The sequence below is a fragment of the Hoplias malabaricus genome, chromosome 12 (assembly GCF_029633855.1).
Source record: "Hoplias malabaricus isolate fHopMal1 chromosome 12, fHopMal1.hap1, whole genome shotgun sequence".
NCBI lineage: Eukaryota > Metazoa > Chordata > Actinopteri > Characiformes > Erythrinidae > Hoplias > Hoplias malabaricus.
Genome location: NC_089811.1, coordinates 12,112,273 through 12,133,774, shown reverse-complemented (window position 1 = coordinate 12,133,774; position 21,502 = coordinate 12,112,273). Strand labels below are relative to the sequence as shown.

At 37.5% G+C, this 21,502-nt stretch overlaps 1 protein-coding gene across 1 annotated transcript; it reads left to right on the top strand.

The window, feature by feature from the left end:
- The first annotated feature begins 867 nt into the window (after positions 1–867).
- LOC136663962 (protein mono-ADP-ribosyltransferase PARP14-like) lies at positions 868–21,196 on the top strand. The gene is made up of 27 exons (XM_066640941.1): positions 868–1,083; positions 1,241–1,404; positions 2,223–2,244; positions 3,073–3,231; positions 3,312–3,548; positions 4,019–4,255; positions 4,595–6,096; positions 6,839–6,926; positions 7,971–8,075; positions 8,450–8,512; positions 9,128–9,301; positions 9,705–9,868; positions 10,172–10,208; positions 10,308–10,412; positions 11,189–11,251; positions 11,879–12,055; positions 12,257–12,429; positions 12,890–12,969; positions 14,042–14,084; positions 14,595–14,748; positions 15,492–15,600; positions 15,817–15,841; positions 15,980–16,133; positions 17,457–18,080; positions 18,872–19,026; positions 19,863–20,037; positions 20,413–21,196. The coding sequence occupies exons 1-27, from the start codon at positions 912–914 to the stop codon at positions 20,712–20,714; spliced, it is 5,463 nt and encodes a 1,820-aa protein (XP_066497038.1). The 5' UTR covers positions 868–911; the 3' UTR covers positions 20,715–21,196.
- The last annotated feature ends 306 nt before the right edge of the window (positions 21,197–21,502 follow it).

Below are 21,502 nucleotides of genomic sequence, written 5' to 3'. Positions count from 1 at the left end.
GAGACCCATTAATTGCAGCGAACGCGCAAACATACAGACACACACACACACTAGTGATTAGGAACAGTGAACACACACATTCAGAACTGTAGCCTGCCACCTCAGCTTGGAGAAGGAGAAAGCATGGTCTCTCTGGTTACTCTCTGGCACACTTTTCTTGTTGCTCCAGGGGGTGGTACCAGCAAACCTTGGTCCCAGTCATACTCCTCACACCTTTATGCCACAGCAAAATATCTATATTAATAATAATAAATCATTTCGCTGCAATGTTGTACTTGCATAACTTTGTATGTGACAATAAATTGAATTTATTGAATGATCAGTTTAACAATTAGGGGGTGTCACGGTGGCGCAGCAGGTAGTGTCGCAGTCACACAGCTCCAGGGACCTGGAGGTTGTGGGATCGATTCCCGCTCCGGGTGACTGTCTGTGAGGAGTTGGTGTGTTCTCCCTGTGTCTCTGTGTTAAGAGCGGCCTATGAATGCGTATGGAGCCGGAACGAGACAACAGTGGAGAGAGACGGGTTGTGTGTGTGTATATATATATATATATGGCTGAGAGGAGGAGTTTGGGCGTGGTCCTACTCCCAAAATTATTTTATTACATATCTTCATTAAAAAAAAAAAAGTTCGCTCCTCAGTTGCCAATCCAAGCGCAGAATGTGGGGGAATACTGCCCAATCAATGTGGAGCTTGTGGGCGGAGCTTGAGCTGATTTCAGGTGCAACAGATAACACAATATCTGTTTTCCCACAGTGTGCGAACTGTGGATTATGGGATTGAGTGTCCGTGTCAATCTACTGTAAACCAACACATCGACAGGTCCAAAGTTTATTTAGTGAATGCCTCAGTCACAGTGTTTCTTCTGTTGACTTATAGACTTGTGGAGTGTTGAATTGGAGCACATCCCTCATGGATGAGAGAACTGTGGTCCTGGAGGGTCTTCCAGATGATTTAGACTTTGTTATTGCCAAGTTAGAGCTGTACTTCAAAAACAAGAAGAGGTCTGGAGCAGAAGCTGTGAGGATTCTGGAGGATGCCCAAGACAAAAGGAAGGCTCTACTTGTTTATCAGAATGAAGGAGGTGAGATCAGACATAATGTCCACCTTAAAATCCTAACACCTTTAAGACAATGCATGTGTGTGTACATGTATAACAGTTTATGACAGTTTCTTGGATTTTATTAATTTGTACATTAGTTCAGAACATCTGCAATAGTTAGATTTTTTTTCAACTACAGATGTTCAGAACGTCCTCGCTAGGGCCCATCACCTGGATTTCAGACATTTAGGAGTGGTTCAGCTGACAGTAAAAGTCCAGGAAGGCGAAAATGTCTGTGATAAAAAGGTGAAACCACCTGTCAGACCCAGATACAGTCAACATTTGCCAGCAGCTGCTTCACAGGTGACTTTAATTTCACTTTCGTTTTCACAGTTGAACAGTTTGAAAAATCCTACAGGTCCTAAACCCACTGTTTGTATTTCTTGACCTTGTGTGGAACATAGATGAACACTTACTAATGAACTGAAAGTATTAAACCCTCTTATCATATGTCATTTCATCTAAGATATGTCTGTTGTGTAACTTGCATAATAAGGAAGTATTCCTGGAAATTTTAGATAAGATGTATCAGGTTTTAAAGGCTGATTAAAACCTGAATTGTATTTTTTAAAGAAAATACAGAAAGTAGAATATTGAAATTAAACTTTCTAAATCATTTAAAATTGTATTTTGAAAATATTTTACAAATAATATCCTGTTTATCTTAAAGTTGGTTGATACACTTGCATGCCCATTACATCCCAAACCCCAATCAATGTTCTCTGGAGTAATGCAGCCAACTCTAATAGCTTTGGTATTATTTGAAATGATGTTTGTGATCAAGAACCAATATACCAACATCGCTCCATGACTTTGCTAATGCTCTTGTGGCTGAATATCATGATATTCTCACTGAAATGTTTCACTATGTGGTGTAACGCCTTTTTACAAGAGAAGAGTCTGTTTATTCATCAAGGATGGAAAAACACCTTATTTATATTCTTGATATTACAACACATGATAACAAGGTTCTGTTTGTCTTTAGATGTATATTTGACTATTTTGAGTTTTCAAAATATGGATTAAGTGAAGTCATGCATAGTATTTTCATTTCAGTGTCTTACAATTGTAATTTTCTTGCAATTTTCTTTTCTTTTGGTGAAAATGCATTGATGAAAAAGTCGGTTACTGAAGTTCTTAAAGGTAATAATGTTTTATTCATTAAAAGCCTAGTCTCTATGTACATTCAGGAGCAGTCAGTAATTTTTCTTCATGTGATTATACTGCAGCTATTATACTGACATAGCACTTTTCAACTGCATGGTCCCTACACAACTTGATTTGGTTTTACTCTGCTTTGTTGCTTTTCCGTTACCTGGAACTGGGTACTTATTCAGTCCAAGTGATCTGAGTAAGGACTTAATGTGATGTGTGAATCTTGCAGGGTGCTGACTGGCCAGAGAGACATTTAAATCATGAAGAAATACAGACACCCAGCACAAACTAAGCATTTGAAAAATCTCAAACGCTCCTATGCAAATTCTCTTTGGATCTGTGGCCAATGACAAAATCCAACATGTGCTGGATAGTGCAACAAGTAACAAAAACTGATAATATTCTGTCTGAACTGATGAGTGGAACTGTGTTCAATCCCAAAAACATAACACTTATATAAGATGAGTAAACATCACAAAATTACCACTGCTGATTATGTGGTTTGCAAAGCCCACTGTTCCCATTAGAGATGGTGTTTTGTGACATCACCATCTACTTTTTGTGGAGGGAGCTGTGGTATTGGAAAAAGAATCAGGGACCAAGTAGAGTCAAGTACAGTTAGGTACCTTGCAGTGGAAAAGCACCATTTTGTGACTGGTTCATTCATTATATACATCACATTTTAATTATTCTTATTTTTAGTGTTGCATATAACTGAAAGTATATAAAAATAATAAATGATCACAGAGTAAAAAAAAATCACATTAAAAAAAGAATGTTCTCCAAATAAGTGACACTGTGATTTTTCTGCATTAGAGAATGAAGCAGAGAGCAGATGTCAAAGCCTTCTTGTCAGCAGCAGTGAATCCATGGATGAAGATACTCTTATTTTATATTTTGAGCAGTTCTCAGATCAATTTGATATCCAAAAACATGAAGAAGACAACTGGATCCTAAACTTTAAAAATCACTCAGGTGGGATATATATATAAATATATTACTTTTTTTATACACAATTGGTAAATCAATACTAATTATTTGACACTACTTTTTAGATATGTTAAAAATTCTTGCTGTGAAGGACCATGAATTTGGTTTTTCGGTGGAGGAGTATAAAGAAGGAAGTGTGTCTGAGAAGCTGGACCTTCGTCGCTTCATCTTAACTGGATTCAAACCTATATGCAAATGCAAATTAGTCTCACTCTTCATTACCAGCTGCAGCGAGAAGGCAAAGCACACCTGGGAGCTTCTGGGTGATGGCAGAATTGTGGTCACCTTTAAAGATGATATTTGTGAGTTCAGTGTAAATCCTGTTAGAATCTCCACAAATTTTCACAAAATATCCACAAGCATACTGCCTTTCCTTTTACTTCAGCAGTGTTTACTTTTTGTTAAAGACATCCTCATTTGTTTAGCTATTTTACAAACTAGACCCAGCTGATGCTAGAAACCAGATACACGGCTATTGAATGAAACTGCAGTCATGGTTCTCACAGTCGACTGGTCCATGCTCAGCTTATTTGCATAGCCGTAAATAGCTTTGGCGTAAAGCTGAAATATACAGCAAATAAAACTCTAGTAAATATCTGGCAGGATATTTACAGTGGAGCAGAAGGCTGTATGTATTTTGTGGACTGGAGGATACCCATCCCTGAATGAATCTTTTTGTGTGCTTCCATGTCCAATACCAGGAATTGCTACATTGATTATCAAAGGATGGTTTTAGGAAGGTTTATTTTAATCATAAGAATCACTTTCCTAGATATCAACAACTTCTTCAGTAAATGCACCTCAAGGAGACCACAGGGAATGGACATTAGTGCATCCCAGCTCGAGCTAACAGATTCAGTCCTGGTCCAGGTGGACATGGTTCAGGTTAAAGAAGACTCACTCAGAGATCATTTTAGCAACCGTATGAGAAGTGGAGGAGGAGATATAAAATCTATATCCTGGATCAGCCAACAAAAGAGTGTGGTCATAGTCTTTAAGGATTTTCATGGTAAGTGTGTATGTATCTCTGTTAGTAGTTCTACAAAGAGTAATTTTCAAAGGTAGATCTACAAACTTGTGCCATGTTAAATACTGATCCTGACCATTGGTGAAAAACTAGAGTATGTGTAATACAAATTAGAATGAAAATATGAGGCAACAGACTTTGATAACACACACACACACACAAAAAAAAACTCTTAGAAATGAAAAAGCAGCATTACTGTTACAAGGATAATGTCCGGTGAGAGTGACCGTGCTCATAAAAGGCATGAACCCAAAATATAGAAAAACAACTTTTAATTTGAATATGTTAAGCACCTATATCCTTAAACCTTTTGTTTTCCAGCTGCATATCGAGTGGTGGAACAGAAGCATCACCTTTGTGGTGAAGATCTTACCGTCCTATTGTTTTACTCAAGTCTCCAGTTGGCTCTGACTGGAGAGACACCTACTTTGTCAGGAATACCTACAAACATTACCGTCCCTGTTGACACAGAGGTCTTTAATTTCATAGAAAACAGTGAACAGTGCAGAAATGACCTTCTGAGTCAACTTCAAATAAATAATGTGAGTGTCACTTTTGACAAGGCTGACATTCCAAGGAAGTTAATTTTGGAGATGGCTGTGGACAAAGATTCTTTGGCTGCTTTGCGTATTGGACCGACTTGGGAGAGCAACGCAAGGATAACAGCTCAAACATTTTTCCAAAATTACAAGTCAGTTGATGTTGCAGTTGAGGTTGAGGTTTGGAAAACTGTCGAAAATACTTGCCTTGCACTCAGAAGTCCTGAGGCAGATATAATTTTCAGGAAAACAGATTCAAAAGTTGTAATAGTTGGCCAAACAGAGGTGGTCCATGCCCTTCTTGACAAGATCAAGAATCTTGTAAAAGGAACAATTGCAAATTTAAGCAGGGACAGAGACCCTATATACCCTGTGGTTCATGGGAACTCTGTGGAAAAGATTCCCCTCAGATCTGTGCAAGAAATGGAGTTCATTGAGTCTTTCTTGAACTTGTCAAAGATTCCAGAAATCATGAACCTTGGGATAATCTTGACCCACTGCTGTGACCCACATGGTGCTCCTTATCTGATGATTACAACAACAGAAGACAAGATCAAAGATGCTATTGTATTGGTACAAAAACAGCTATCTACTATTGTCATAGAGAAGCTGACATATTCCAAACCTGGTGAGTCAAAAGTGCTTGAGAAGAATGAATCCAATGTTAAGGCTAAAGCCAAGGAGTGGAACTGCAAACTGTATTTCAGCCAACAGAGCAAGTGTGGTTCTGCCAGAATGTTTCAACACAAGATAGACAGCTGCACCACTCTAACAATTGCCCATGGAGACTTGCATGAGTACACTGCTGATACACTAGTGTGTCCGATGTCAACAAACCTGGCTTTTGACAACCCGACTGCCCTAAAGTTCCTGGAAGTTGGAGGTTCTAAGATTCAAGAGGTATGCAACAAACTCCAGGAAGAAAAACAGACTTTACTTGCTGGGGATATCATTCTAAGTAATCCTGGAAATCTTCAGGCAAAGACACTTATCTATTCTGTATTGCCCAAAAGTTCCCAATCCCTGGGCCTTCACTACTTGAAGTCAACTGTCTTTGACATTCTTCAGAAAGCAGAACATTCGGATAGTGCCTCTGTAGCTATGCCTGTAGTAGGTGGTGGAATTTTTGAATTTTCCATTCAAGAAAGTTGTACTGCAATCAGAGAAGCAATCTTGGATTTTGTCTGCGCCAATAAAGGTACACAGAGGAATGTGAAGAACATATCTGTGGTTGATTCTGACGTGACTGTGGCCGAGGAGTTGAACATCCTTGTAGCTAAACTGGTAGGTATTTTTTTTATTATTATTTTAAGTCTATTCAAAATGCAGTCATAGAAACATACAACAACAACAATGAATTACTTTGAATTCCTTGTTTAATTGTTTTTTCAATAGAAGCTTATATAGAGAGATCCCATTACAAGATAGGGGAAAGTCCCACTCAATTCTGGGAGAAGAAAATTCACAAACATGAAAAACATTTCATTTTCAAAACAATTGCTGGTGTCCTCAAAACTATGCACCTACCTCCCTATAGAGGTGAATGAATGTTAAACTTGTTTGCCATTACTTGGATTGCTAGAAACAGAAAATGAAACTAATTTCCACAATTCCACTTAGCAGGTGTGGAGAAAAGTCCCTTCTCTAAAAATTTAAAGCAAGTCATTCAACAAGAATGGAAATTGCACCATAGGCAGCACACCTTAGTGTGGTTGCATGGGTTGAACCTGGGCTTCCTGCGTTGGGTGTATATAGGCTATTATTGAAACCAGGGTGGGATGCCTGTATAGCCTATTAACTTATATCGGTTCCACAGAGGATTGTGAAAAACCCACATTTTTAACTCTTCTTGGTTGCATCACTCACTCTGGAGGCCAGCTTTTAATCTGTGACTAAAACTGCTCATATGGGTGCAAAAATTATATGCAGTGTAAAGCATAAACCAATTTTTGAACAGCATGGTGTGCATGTTTCTGTTTCTCTAAAGCTGAATGTTTGTTTAATGGCTGTTTATCCTGGACTTTAGGGTTTTCCTAATGCAACCACATCTACAACTAGTCCACCTCAGGTCAGCAGACAAAATCTGGATCCTAAACCTAATGTAGACACATCAGGTAATTTCATATTGATATATTTTGGTCACAAACTAATGTGAGGGTTAACTTCCAGCATGGATATTATGTGTACATAAAGGTCAAACTCATTCCACACCAGGATTGTCATGGTCTGTAGTTGTTCTCCTTTGTTCTTGTCCTTCGTCATGTTCAGTTCTGATTTCCCTGCCTCTCTCTGTTCCTAACCACACCACTCACCCCTGATCCATAAGTATTCACATGTGTTTCCAGTCTTGTTTACATATATAAGCCCTCTCATGTTAGTCTGTCCTTGTCGCTTATTTGGTGTGATCCTTGCCGTGTTCATTCCTACTCGTTGTTCTTTTTGTGCATTTCGTTCATGCTCCATGTTTTGTTATGTTTGTTTCTTCCCATGTTCCTGGTACACTTCATGACTTACCCTGCATAAACTGATATTTCTTTAGATTTTCTGAACCTATTCACAATATTATCTATGGTAGAAGATAAAATATTATACATCTAAGAAAGGTTTATTTGAAACATATGAAAATTCTGTCATGAAGTTTGGCATAAAGTGATCAGCAACAAACCTGTTTTGCTTAAAGTCTTCCATGAATGCACATACAGGGTCAGTCAAAAGTTCTTGAATATGCTACATGACCACCTTCTCATTGGAAAACTTGCCCTTGATTCAATATGGTAGCTTACAAGATGGCCATTTTCCGGACATAGCTTAAAAAATGTGCCCCCCTCACGCATTTCTTGCTGGGGCATTCAGATAAAAGGGTGTCCTGTGACTTTTGACTCACCCTGTACATTTTATATGCACCTGCTTGTAGTGTAATGCTACAAAATAGTATAAAATTATTTTTCTGTAAAATTTTCACTCTTATTGTGCACTGTCCCATGTTTTTTGGAGCGTGATGCAGGCATCAATGTTCAAAATGGTTTGTATTAACAAAAGTTACATGTTATTCCGTGCAAATATTAGAAACATTTTATTTTTGTTATTTAAATAAAGCCTAAAAAGAATTACCAAATAACATATCATTCACATTCATTTTTTATATTAATGGGATAAAGTGCTTGTTCGTGGAGTGCAAGTATTTCTCAGAAAAGGAGACATTACCAAAGAAACTGCTGACGTTATCGTTAATTCCAACAACAGAGATTTAAACCTCCAGATTGGTGAGTCAAAATGGCTGATTTTTAAAACTTCCATAGAATCACAAAATATGGAAATGATGTGATCTACGGTGTTTTAAAACCAAGCTTCAGTTACGTTTTCTAAAGTATTTAATTTTTGCTTTAATGAGCAAAAGTTTAAATTTAGTTAGCTACATTGTAAAAGGATCCATTACTTAGCAACCATATATATATATATATAAGAGAGAGAGGGAGAGATTTATTGATCCCTGAGTGAAATTGTTCTTTTCTAGTGCTTAAATTAGGACGAGATAATCTGAGGATGAATTTGACAATGTTATATGACTTGAATTTCATGTTTTATATGTCCTAAAATATGTTACTGTGCAATTATAATGTGTATCTTTTTTGAACAGGGGTTTCAGGAGCAATCTTCACAGCAGCAGGAGAGTCCATTGTGAATGAATACAAAGCACATGGTAATTGTGTTAAATTCTATATACTTCCCTAAACTCAATGAGCCATTAAAATACTCTTTTATATCAAAAGTGTCATTTTTTAAGTACTTTGGAAGCACTTGTCAAATTAAATTTGTTAATGTATTTTCCTCAGTTTATAAAAGTTAACACGGTCCTGGAGTCTTAATTAAACATCCCAGACCTGCTTCAGTCAAAACACCACAAGAACCGTTCGCCTTCTGTCTAAACAGCACTGTTCAGAATGGCCTGTTTCAGTGCCTGTACCTTTAAATATTAATGAGAGCACAAATGTACATGGGTCTAGCACTGTGATTGAAGAAACTCATACAAAGAGGCGGGACAATCCTAAAGTCTGTACAAATGTACTTTATGTATAAAACGGTTCCTTTTGTCCCTTGTTTTCTGAGTTGTGCAGCCCAAAAATATGGTTATGGGTGGTTATGTTTCACAGTTTGTGGGATATTGGGCTCCAGATCTACAAATTAATCCAGGACTAAGTAAAACTAATATCAGTATATGACTGCAGAAAAATTCATATGGTCGAACCCTATCATATGCAGCAATGTTTCAGTGTTTTACATGTGAATTTATGAAGGCTGTTTTTATTTTCAACAGATCCACGACCAGATAATGTGATTTTAACTGGGGGTGGAAACCTTTCCTGTAAACATATTGCTCATATGTTTGGGCCCATTACAGCTGTAGATATTACAACTTCCTTCAGGAAGGTCCTGAATCTATGTGAAAGCAAGAAAGTAGCAACAGTGGCTGCCCCTGCCTTCGGCACCGGTGAGACCATAATCTGTCAGTATATATGGTATGGGTAGATATTTCATTGCTTTAAAGATAAAACACTTTCTTTAGCGACATCCGGCCACCTTCCTATTCTTTGCGAAACTGCTGCTAATCATCTCCATTACTCTATTGCCTAAAGAATCAACCTTAAGGGAGTCAAAGGACATACAGACAAACAAGTCTACAATGGATTCTAAGTGAATGATGTGCTTTCACATGCTGCTTTTATGCTCAGAATTGAAATAATACAGTTTGTGTACAATAAATAAAACAGGTGAAATATTAGAGTCCCACCTAAAATGTTAGCCTTTCTATTTAATGAATGGAATGGAATATGACTGACTGGTTGCATTCTGCCAGTTCAGATTACAAATAATGGAAACATATCCATTTGCAGGACAAGGTGGAATATCACCATATGACTGTATCAGAGCCTTCTTCACTGGACTGGAGAGCCATTTAATCTTAAATTCATCTTCTCTTAAAGAGATAACTGTGCTTGCCTATGATCAGATCACTTGGGAGGCCTTTCGGGATTATTTCAAGGAGAGGAACAGAGAGGTTTGTTTTAATTCAAAGTCATCATAAGTCAGGTAATGAAATGTTGTGACTTTTCCTTGTTTTACTGATTTCCTCATGGCCATATTGAGATCTACAAATGAATCTTGTTCTGCATCTCATGTGGGCTTTGCACTTTGCATTTTCAAGAATTGTAAATATAATACTGCAACACTGGACAGGATATGAATGCACGAATGAATGTTTGTAAACATAAAAAATATCACTTTGATAAATAAGTAAATTTTTGCTGTTGAAATTTCTTTATATATTTAATATCATATTTTCTTTTTGCCTCTTCATCAGTCCCTCCCACGAACCATAGCAACACATACAAATCAAGGTTTGAGATGTTTATGTTAAAAACCACAAATTGACCTGCTGTAACATGTCTGAACTACCTGAATTTATCATTCATATTTTTGCTTATCCCAACAAACAGTTGAAATCAGAGGTGTCAGAATTGAGATCAAGAAAGGGGACATTACCATGGAAAATGTAGACATCATTGTGAACACAACTAACAGAGAAATGGACTCGCAAAAAGGTCAGTTTCTTGTATTAGGTACTTTTTTGTAGACACCTTTTATAATGTCAGGCATTTCATGCATACAGCTTCTATGATCTCAGTAGAAAAAAAAAAGATCATAAGTCAAAGGTCATAATGTTCACTGCTCATTGTTGACAAAATGGGATAGAGTTCCTCAACATTGGGCTGTGGAACTGGGTTCTCTAGAGGTGTTTGTGATCATAAACTGATCATTCAGCATCAACATAATACAGCTATGGCAGCCATCAAAACCTCACAGCAGTGTTTCAGCATAAAATATTCAGTCTTCTCAGAAAAGTAGTAGCTGTTTCTGCAGCAAAGAAGGGGTAAGGAGAAGTGGATAAACAGGTGTCTACAAACATTTGGACATATACTTGCATAGCTGCATTATGTTAATTCATGCCTAGAGATGGGAAAATATTTGTTGAAGATCTGGAAAGAAATTACATCTTAAAAGATTATTTTTATTGAAACTGTGCAATAGTCAGCTTTAATGTGAAGAGGAGTCTTTTATTTCTTCTGCAGAAGAATTACCCCAAATCTGAGAGCTATTCTCCCTGTGCTGCAAAGTGGTCCATTTTTATACCTTTACTTCTGTAGCCTTGTCTCCCCCAAAAGCAGTAAAGAGCCCCAAAAGACTAGAATACATTGCAACACACACACAAACAACAGAAAGATTGTAGTTAATGAAAGATTCCATTGCACACATATGAATATATTTATATGATCAAACAACAAGTTTCCCCTACAACATCAAGCTTATATACTTACAGGTGTCTCACAGGCCATATTGAAAGCAGCTGGACCCTCTGTTTTAAAGGAGATCCGGATACATGGTAAGTGTGGACAGTCTTCACAAAGCAACCCTTGAGTTTTACCTGCCTTAAAAGGTCAACACTTTGATCAACATCTTTTTAGTGTTTGATCAGGTAATCTTAGAAGTCTAGCATTATTATTATTATAATTTCAAGGGCATCCTTAACTGCTATGCAAAGTTCGGATGCCAGTCTTGCATTTACACCCATTGACAAAAAAAAAAAAAAAAGCTTTGTTGGGAGGATTGTTGGAAGTGAATGGAACTATATATATGTGAATATATTCATACATTAACTTGTTAATTCATTCAATCATTCACTGTCTGTAAACCTCATTCAGTTCAGGGTCATGGTGGGTCTTGAGCCTACCCAGAACCGCTGGATGCAAGGCAAACCATGGACGGGGCACTGTCCTGCAGAATTGAAGCACTTATGACAAGGCCTTCATATTCTAATCTGACCCTCTGTGAATCCCAAACAGAACCATAAAAATTTTATTCATTCAGCGTATCACATATAATATGCTAAATGCAGAAGTGACTTGGGTCCCAGAAATTGCCGCTCGGTGTCTGAAATATTTTTGCACTAGGCTTTTTTTCAGTATGTTTCACACTGCATAATGTGCCCAAACTTTCACCTGTGTAAAAGGTTCACTTGAAAGAGACACAACTGCATTGACCAGTGGTGGAAAACTGCTGTGTAAGTATGTCATCCACATGAGGGGACCCTACACCACTGCTGAGGCCAGGTCACGGGTGAAGAAAGTCTTGGAACGATGTGAGCATCTGAAAATCAGCACCGTTTCCTTCCCTGCTGTTGGCACTGGTATGAAGGCACACCGGTTTGGCTATCAAGGGTATTAATAGATCATATGTGTCCTTTTGCTGCTTTGACAGCTCCTACCTCTGACTAGATTTTGAAACATTGCTTTAAACATATGATGCCGTTCAGCCATATTAAAAGTCTCTGCATATATTTTGAATAAATGTTGAATTGATCCCGTATTCAAATCTCATTCTGCTTAAGGTGGATGCGGCCTTAAATGTGGGGAAGTTGTCCATGCCATGATGCAGGCATTTGAAGATCATATTTCTCAGCATTTATTCACTGTGCTGAAACACATCTTTGTGGTTATTGACCGGGATGATGTCCTGAAAGAATTCCAGCAAGGATTCAAAACTTGGGCTGCACAACGCCAGGTATATATATATATATTATTATAATTTTTTTTTAAATTGCAGAATATGTCTCTCTGGTAACAGAACAAATCTCTGGACACAAAAGTGAAGCTGTGCAAAAAAAACCCAAAACAAGTGCTTCCTTGATACAACTGTCTAAAGAAAACCTGGGTAGTGCTTCACTGCTCTGTGCAAAACTGTAAAAAAATGTAACAAGTCACAAATAATTTTCTCTCAAAATACATAATTAAACAGAATATAATTGAACAGTTCAGAGAATCTGGAGGATTCCCTATATGAATGGGCCCTTGGATTGCAATGCATTCAAAAGGGGCATGATTCTGTACCTGAAATCACTGCATGGGCACAGGAACACTTCCTGTGCTCCTCAGTGCAACCACAAATGCTTTGTATTTGTTATGATCTCTACACTAGTAGTGGAAAAATGTAATGCAACAAGTCATTTTTATCTCTACATCAGGAGAGTGGGTTTAGATTTAATGGCGATGGGGATGCATGTGATGAAGGGACCAGTGTGGAAGAAAACCAGGAATCAATAAAGTGAGTGTTATAATATTTATTATATAATCTAATCATTTTTTATCGCATGTACTAATGAGAATGATATTACTGCAGTAATAATACATACACTATACAGAATAAACTTCACAAATACTAACTAAACATACACTAAAAACCTACACTAGTATTTTATACAAAATACAGTAACTATAACTACACTACACAAATGCACAAAGTAGTATTAACTACATTAATACAATCTACAGTATTAAAATATCTAACTATGCTATGCTAATACTAACAACATAAAATTGCCGAAGAAATTACATGCATATAAAGCCATATTGGGCAATATTAGGTTCTAACAAATAATAATGGACTTACTAGGTGTGTAAATATTTGTCCTTTTTGAAAAATTGGAGTAATAAATTTCCAAAGTGTCAAATATTGTGTCAAACAGTGCTCCACTACCTCGAATAAAGCGCTAATTTAGAGTTTAGGAGCATATTTGTAGGAGGATTGGCGACTCAAAAAGGTTAGCCCAATGATTACAGGTAGGATCTGGACTAGTCCTGGGCGATATGAGTGTAAATCAATATCACGATTAATTTAGCATTTTACCATGATTACAATTAATGAGCGTTGTTGTTTTGTATTTTTGACCCTCAGAGTTCAGTGACAAGGATTGTACTGTAATTTGCTCCAGTATCAAATATCAAATATTTTTTCTAATGTTGCTGGGAGCTTGTTCCACACTTGTTTTTTCACAGCGTTTACATTTGACTTCTTTTTGTTCTGTGCCATTGTAATTATAGTCAACACAGCATGTCCAAACCACAGATGCTGTATTTCTGTGGTACTAGCTGCTCAAGTCTCTTGTTCAGCCTCAGTGTTTATGTTGCTTCCAAAAATTGTGCCTTACTGTATATTACAGTATGTTCCAATATTTCTAGAAGTGATGCTTTTTCATTAATAATAAATACACTTTAATACTGACAACATTCAAACTTGGACCTAAACAAATATTTACTTATTTTGTCAGCCTTTCTTACTTACTTTCTTTCTTACTTTGTCATCTCCACACTGCTTCCGATAATGTGTGTTTATTCAGGTGTGCTGGCCAGCTTCTCTGGGATCCAGACAAAGGCATTGATGTGAGTTACACTTAATATTGCATCTACTTGTCATTTAATATCTCTTAACATTATGGATATAGTCCTCTTAAGATTATATTCTTGAACAGACAGTAAAAATAGACAGTAGGTAAGGTTTGGTATTTTTGCTCCTGAGCTCCCCCTGCAGTTACAGAGTGTAATTTATTTTACAAGCTGTACTAAAATAAATGGGGCATGGGACTGGGGGTTTAAGGTTTCCTACCCCCCTCCAAAATTTACATAGTGCAGTTTTTGCAATGCTTAGCCCAGAGTATCAAAAACAAAAGCTCTATTCTCCATGTTACAAGTCATTGGGGATCACATGCTGTCATTTCAAAGTTGAAATGTTACAATGTCATTTATGCATTAACACATTATACTTGGCTTCTGGCCGACTTGCTGTACAGTCATAATCTCAGTCCCTGTGACACTCATACTCCTGATGCTGTATAAAATGCAATCTGTGAAGTAGTAAATAATACCCTGACTCAGCAACATCCAAAATTCCAGGTGGACAGTCTGGACCCTTATCTGGAGCAGCTCTTTAACATGTGTGGAATTACTAAGGAGCAGCTTACAGACAAGGCGGTGTCTAAAGTCATTTATGACTTCATCCAGAAGAAGGGAGGTGTGGAGGCCATCAAAGAGGAGCTGCAGAATCCAGGTGAAATAATTACTGATAATGTGTATATTGTTTTTTTATATGTGACCCACAGAGGGATGGAGATATCTTTGGAGTAATTATTCCGCTTGTATTGCATCATATTGCTTTTAGGGAGGCTTTTTTCTTAAGATTGGAGTCTTGGTTGCCCTGTGTATTTTGTGTTTCTTTCTCAAGAGATTCTGTCCTTTTTAATTCCTGTCAATGTTCTCTCCTCATTTTAATTGGTAGATTTTCTTTTTAAGTCTTTGAGAAAACCTCAGTTTTTCTTCATAATTCTATTAGGAACACTTGCCTTTAAAGTCTGGGTTCAGAATGGTGAGTTCTGAAGCCTTGTATTGAGCCAGAAAGAGTAAATAAAAATTCCACTTTAACCATTGGTATCCTCAGTTCCCAAATGATTAAACAGTGTGATTAAAAGCAAAGTGCAACACATTCAGAGGTGTGTTTACCATTGTGCTTTTATATATCAAGTTGTTCAGTAAAAAATTTTTGAAAATCATTATTTGTGTACTTTGTCATTAAATAAATGTTCAAAAGAATCATCAAATCACAGATTATTGTTTTTATTGAATTTTAGAAAACATTTTTTTTGGAAATTGTTTGTTGCTTCTTCGTTTCTTGTTTTAGTCATTTTCTTACTGTTCTTAGAAGGTTTTTCTTGTGAGTCTTGGGACCATATGGGCTTTCTCTGATGTTCTATATTTGTGATGCTTCAATTTGAGTTTTTTGTCCTTTGTTCTCAGGCAGTGTAGCTCTAGCTTTGTCTGATACCTTGCGCGTAAAAAAGCAGAAGAAGAAAAACAAGAGGAAAAAACTGACCAGTGAAGATGTTGGGATTCCCCAAAACTTCCGGCAAGTTTCAATTTCATATTAGATTACTTCTGTTAAGCAGTGTCAGATGTTCTGCACTAAACCTGTTTAAACTAACCCATGTGGGGGGACATGATCTATGAAGCACAAACTGGTTCATTCAAGGACTACAAAGCGATATGGATGCTTCCATTCATCATATTTATCCTTTGTTTGTGTGTGTGTGTGTGTGTGTGTTTAAATTAATGTGTTTATCAGGCACATCGCCCATGGTCTTTTAGATGTGAGTATTTTAAAAACCCAGTTATTTATATACTTACACACACAAGGCTTTTTCTTGTGCTTTTTGGACACTGTAATAACTGGAGAAGGTTGTTTCTTATAACTCTTACAGTTTCTTATAATTTCTCTGTAATTCCAGGTGCATGCTCTGGACCCAGAACTAAAGACCTTGTTTGATGTATGTGGCATCTCCGAGGCACAACTTAGAGACAAGAAAACTGTGAAGGTTATTGCTGACTTCATTGAGAAAAGAGGAGGCCTGGAGGCAGTCAAGGAAGAGTTCAGAAGATATGGTGAGGGCAGCAGAGAACATTTAAAATATCAAAGTATTTAAATGGACTACTGGGTTTCAGGAAGTGTTTTTCTTTTATATGATCTGTGACCGGTTCCCCTTGGTTCTATTCAAAATTCTACCAATTAATAATAGAAGCTGTTCTCGTAAGAGTTTTAATTTCTGTTGGCTGTTTCCTCCTTAAATACTTACAAAACCATTCTGTAATACAGTAAACAATTGTTTAAAATGGCTGCCGCATTCCAAATTCAAAACAAAGGAGGGAGCTCTCTGTCTCTCGTCACTAGACAGGTTGCCAAGTAAACATACAAAAGGTGCACAATGAGTTCAACATATTATGGACCTGAATAGCAAAAAACAATGTGCCATAATCTATTTTCACAAAAAGTGTACATAATTTCTCTAAAACCTCTACATCTACTCATTTTACCCTGTTTCTGCTCATGGACATTTTTAGAAGTAAAGCAAGGGGTTTTTTTTGCCACGGTGTGGCAATGGTATGGGTATTTGGTAGTGGTCAGGATCACTGGATTAAACACCAATACAGTTTAGCCCCGTAAGGAAAACTTGTCAACACATATACAGCATATTGGTTGCAGCACTGCTCTCTGAAATGACATTGATTCCACTTAATGTGTTTCCTTAATGTCTGATGACACACCCTATTCATTTTATTATATATTACAGTACATTAATTCATTGTCTGTAACCACTTATTCAGTTTAGGGTTGGAATGGGTCCATAGCCTACCCGGAATCATTGAGAGCAAGGCAGGGACACACCCTGGAGGGGGTGCCAGTCCTTCACAGGGCAACACACACACACATTCACTCACACCTATTGACACTTTGGAGTAGCTAGTTCACCTACCAACGTGTGTTTTTGGACCATGGGAGGAAGCCGGAGCACCCGGAGGAAACCCACGCAGACACAGGGAGAACACACTGAACTCCACACAGTCACCTGGAGCGGGTCTTGAACTCACAACCCTAAGACCCTGGAGCTGTGTGACTGTGACACTACGTGTTGCGCCACAGTGCCACCCTGCTACAGTACATATAATACATATTGCTCCATTAATTTTTTTTTCCTTTTTGATAATTAGATCTTTATTATGATATTCTTTTGAGACCTGGTTCCATCGGAGGTTCCTTCTCTTGCTTTTAAAGAGTTGTTCTTTGTTTCTTGGTTTTCTTGGTTTTGCCTTTTCTTAGTTCTATGTCAGAATTTTTGAGTCTTGGTTCTTGGTTCTATGAAGCATGCTTAAAGTTTTTTGTTGGTTTTTCCATTTTGCCATAATTACCATGTCTTTTACTCTACACAGCAACCAGTACTACTCAACAAAACCAAGTACATCTAAACCCAGCCAAAGAGCCACAGTCCATGGACAATGATGCAGCAGGATCTTTCCCTGTAACAACTGTGGAGGTCTATGGAACATCTTCTGCTGACCTTGCCAAAGTAAAAAATGTCCTAGATGACGTGATCTTTGAAGAGTGCACCAGTAGAGACTTTCAGTCCAGTGACCTAACCAATCTACAGGAAGCTGATAAGGAAGCTATAATTTCCCTAGGCAAGAACAACCAAGTACAGATAGTTGTGGCTTCCTCAGACAAGCTAACTCTGTCTGGGACAAAGGGCGATGTCTTGGATACAGTTCTACTCATTGGTAGCTTTATCCAGGTGGTCAGAGAGAGGTACAGCCAAGAGTTTGAGAAACGGAAACTGTCCAAAACCCTGTGTTGGGAGGTGGCTGATGGAGAGGCCTGGGTACCACTGGACTCCAGCGTTAGCTTCCAACTGGAAGTGGCCTTTCACAAGAAAGAGATCTTCACGTATGAGGAAGGTGGGGAGGTTTACAATGTTGACTTCGAGGAGCGGACTCGGAAAGACAGTAGGGGAAAGAGCTGCAGGATCAAGAGGACCCTGATTGGTGACGCTGAGACAGGTAAAATATTTTAACTTGCAATAAGCCTATTTGTATACAGCTTTTTGATTCAAAATATTATCTGCGCATAGCAACAGATTGTTTACTTATTTATTTCATGTAGGAATGAATGGGATGCAAATGTTTGTTTCACATACACTAGCAACACCCAGGAAATTACATGTGACATCCTGGCATTCAAAATACCAAAGCAACCACAGCAACAATTTGAGATACCATGGCATAGCAACTGCCTAGCAACAACTTAGCAATTACTTGGTATAACTGCTAAGCCAAACCTTTGCATACCTAGCAACAGCTTATTACATTGGATAACATACCAACTGCCTAGCAACACTTTAGAAAACACCTTGGATTCCACAGCAACAATTTACCAACTGCCTGAGATAACAGCAGCTAATCAACATCTTAAAAATTGTTACCACCTGGGATATGCCTAGTAACACTTTAGCAACCACATAGTATATAATACACATGACAAATTTGTTTGCTGTTTGTTAGTATATATTACTGTTTAGTTACTGTATGTATTGAAATTAAATATTCTCTTAGTGATTTATCAGACATTATTGCTAAATAAACATATTTATGAGACCAAACACTTCTATTGGTCAGGTCTACAGTAAATAGTCCTCTCTGTACATAATTTCAGATTTGCTGCTTTGTTCAGGCACTTTAGATAGTGTGACTGGGTATGTCCAGGGTGTGTGTCTATTTTAGGATGAGGTTGTTACAGAAAATGAATGAAAGAATAAATATTTTTCATCTTTCAACTTGTTATTGTTTCACAGCTATTATTCAGCCTCCACCAACATGGATTAAAATGGAGGGAAAAGATTTGGAAAGGATTCCTCTTACTCCAGATTCCGAAGAATTTGTGAGAATTTCAACGGATTTTCTGAGGTCAATTGAACATCACGGTGTGAATCCTGTTCAAGTCACGCTTGTGAGCAGACAACTTAAATTTGTCTTCATTTTAAACTGTTCCTAACTGTAATATGTCTTTATTAAACATTTTAAGTAGTGAATTAATATCCAGGTCTTTCTTTTCATTTCTCACTTATCTGGACCTACAGAAGATTTTTCTGTACTTAAGCAGTAATACAGGAGTGCTGTCACATTATAGAAAATCTTCAAATTTATTATTGTGATTAAACCACAGTTCAATTAGGTTTTAAGATAATTAAGACAGAAAATAATAATATCAATATTCCACAAGGTAAAATAGTTCCATTCCTTCACACATTCCTTTTAGCCCTTGTTGATGATTTCTCGGACTGATTCTGTTCTGCATTTTGGTGCTATCCAGCAAACAGGCACAAGTTTGCACCAGATTTGATGTGAGCTAATGCTGCGTCACTTCAAAAAGTTCTGGTATCTGTTTAAACCAGAACAGTGGCAGAGCTGTAAATAAACAGGTGGCGTCAGGAAAGAAGTATCAGCCCAAATCAGAAAAGGGATAATGAGTCAGCTGTGTCTTTATTGTGTTCAAAACTATGTGCTGTCTTGTAAGAGCTGGTGTCTTCGCTAGGGTACTCGTGTGTGTGGCGGAGTAATACCTGAAGACATTCAGTCAAAGTGACATTGTTGTGCAATATTGCCAATCCTAGAACGTCTCTCAGCTTATCACACTGCAGGGTCAGAACTAACTGGTATAATTACATATAAGACCCGAATCAAACCCATTAACAATCCCTTCTTAAAATAACATGATGAAAGTTGTGATTACTCGTGTTCTTGTGATGAATCTGTGGTGGTGTTTCCTGTGGTTTCTCTGTGCAGATTTTCAGAATCCAGAATAAAGGCCTGTGGCAGAGTTATAGTGTGTTGAAGCAGCAGGTGGATAAGAAATATCCAACGCAGATCAATGAACAGTTCCTCTACCATGGCACCACAAAGGAAATTTGCCAGAAGATCAATAAGAATGGCTTTAACCGCAGTTTCTGGGGGAGAAATGGTAAATGATATTTTTGAAATATTAGTAATATTCATATTAGATAACAGCTAGGATGTTTATCAGGAAATATAGAAGTCCAAATCCTGGATGTGTCAGGACCAAATCCTGGTTGTGTAAATGGCTCTATTTGGCCTTTTGTTATTGTTTGGTTACTCTAGTAAAAGTAAAGAGTAAATAGTGGCAGTCTGGTGAACCTCCTGGTCACTGCTCCTTTTTCATGCATTTCCGAACGTTATTGACCATCTCTAAACTGATTATAGTTTTTTTTTTTTTTTTTTTTTTTTTTTTTTTTTTTTGTAGCATTTAATCCTGGGAATTGCATTCTTCGTTCCAAGCTATGTTCAAACCTAACTCTCATGTCTTTTTTATTTTAAGCTGTTTCTCATGGTCACGGAACCTACTTCGCCAAAGAAGCCTGGTACTCCTGCAACGACCAGTATTCAAAGCCAGATGAGGATGGACTGAAGCACGTCTACAGAGCCAGAGTTGTGACTGGGAAACCCTGCAAAAGTAGGAAAGGGATGAAGGAACCAGACCCTCTGGACCCTAATGATCCACAAGCTGGTTTACACGACTGTGCTGTGGATGATCTACAGAATCCTTTAATCTTTGTGGTGTTCTGTGATGCAGGAGCGTACCCAGACTACCTCATCACCTTCAAGAATGTATTAACATAGAGAGTCTGTGTACATTTACAACCCAAGAGTCTTGGGTCAAATCTCTACAGTCCTCTGATACGGGTTTTCTGCCTGTCCCAAAATTCAGGCTGTCCATGTGACCATTTAAAATAGCTACACTCACAGTCAACACATTCTACGCGTATTCACAAAATCATTGAAGACTAAAACCTTGTAACAATGCCTTTTAAATGTTCAATTTTTTTAACAACAAATTCTATAATGCTTTATGACATTGTATTTAAATCTTGTAAAAACATTAATAAAGCCTTACAAAGACATTTTTTATGCTTTACAAACTGCACTTTACACTCCATGAATTAAAGATTGTATTATAAAGTAAAAATAATATATAAAGCCATATATTTACTCTATGACTCTTCAATAGGACCGTACTTATCAACCCATGTATGCTTCAAATACAGGTTTAATTTGAATTGTACATTTGTATTAATTTTTCTTTGACATTTTTTAAATAACTTTTAGCATTTAATTTTCTCGTCTATTTTTAATGTGCATTCTCTCTCATTGAAATAAACAATAATAAATAAATTTGTGTTCTCCTTGTGTCCACGTGGGTTTCCTCTGGGTGCTCCGGTTTCCTCTCATGGTCCAAAAACACATGTTGGTAGGTGGATTGGCGACTCAAAAAAGTGGCTGTAGGTGTGAGTGAATGTGTGTTTCAGCCTGTGAAAGTCTGGCGTTCCTGCCTTGTGCCCAGTGATTCCGGGTAGGCTCCGGATCTGAACTGGATAAGCGGTTACAGACTATAAATGAATGAATGAATA

Coding starts and splice junctions, on each gene's coding strand:
- LOC136663962 (XM_066640941.1), top strand. CDS start 912: ATGGATGAGAGAACTGTGGTCCTGGAGGGTCTTCCAGATGATTTAGAC. Junction 10,209..10,307: donor AGCAACACATACAAATCAAG/GTTTGAGATGTT, acceptor CCCAACAAACAG/TTGAAATCAGAGGTGTCAGA. Junction 20,038..20,412: donor CAGTTTCTGGGGGAGAAATG/GTAAATGATATT, acceptor TTTTATTTTAAG/CTGTTTCTCATGGTCACGGA.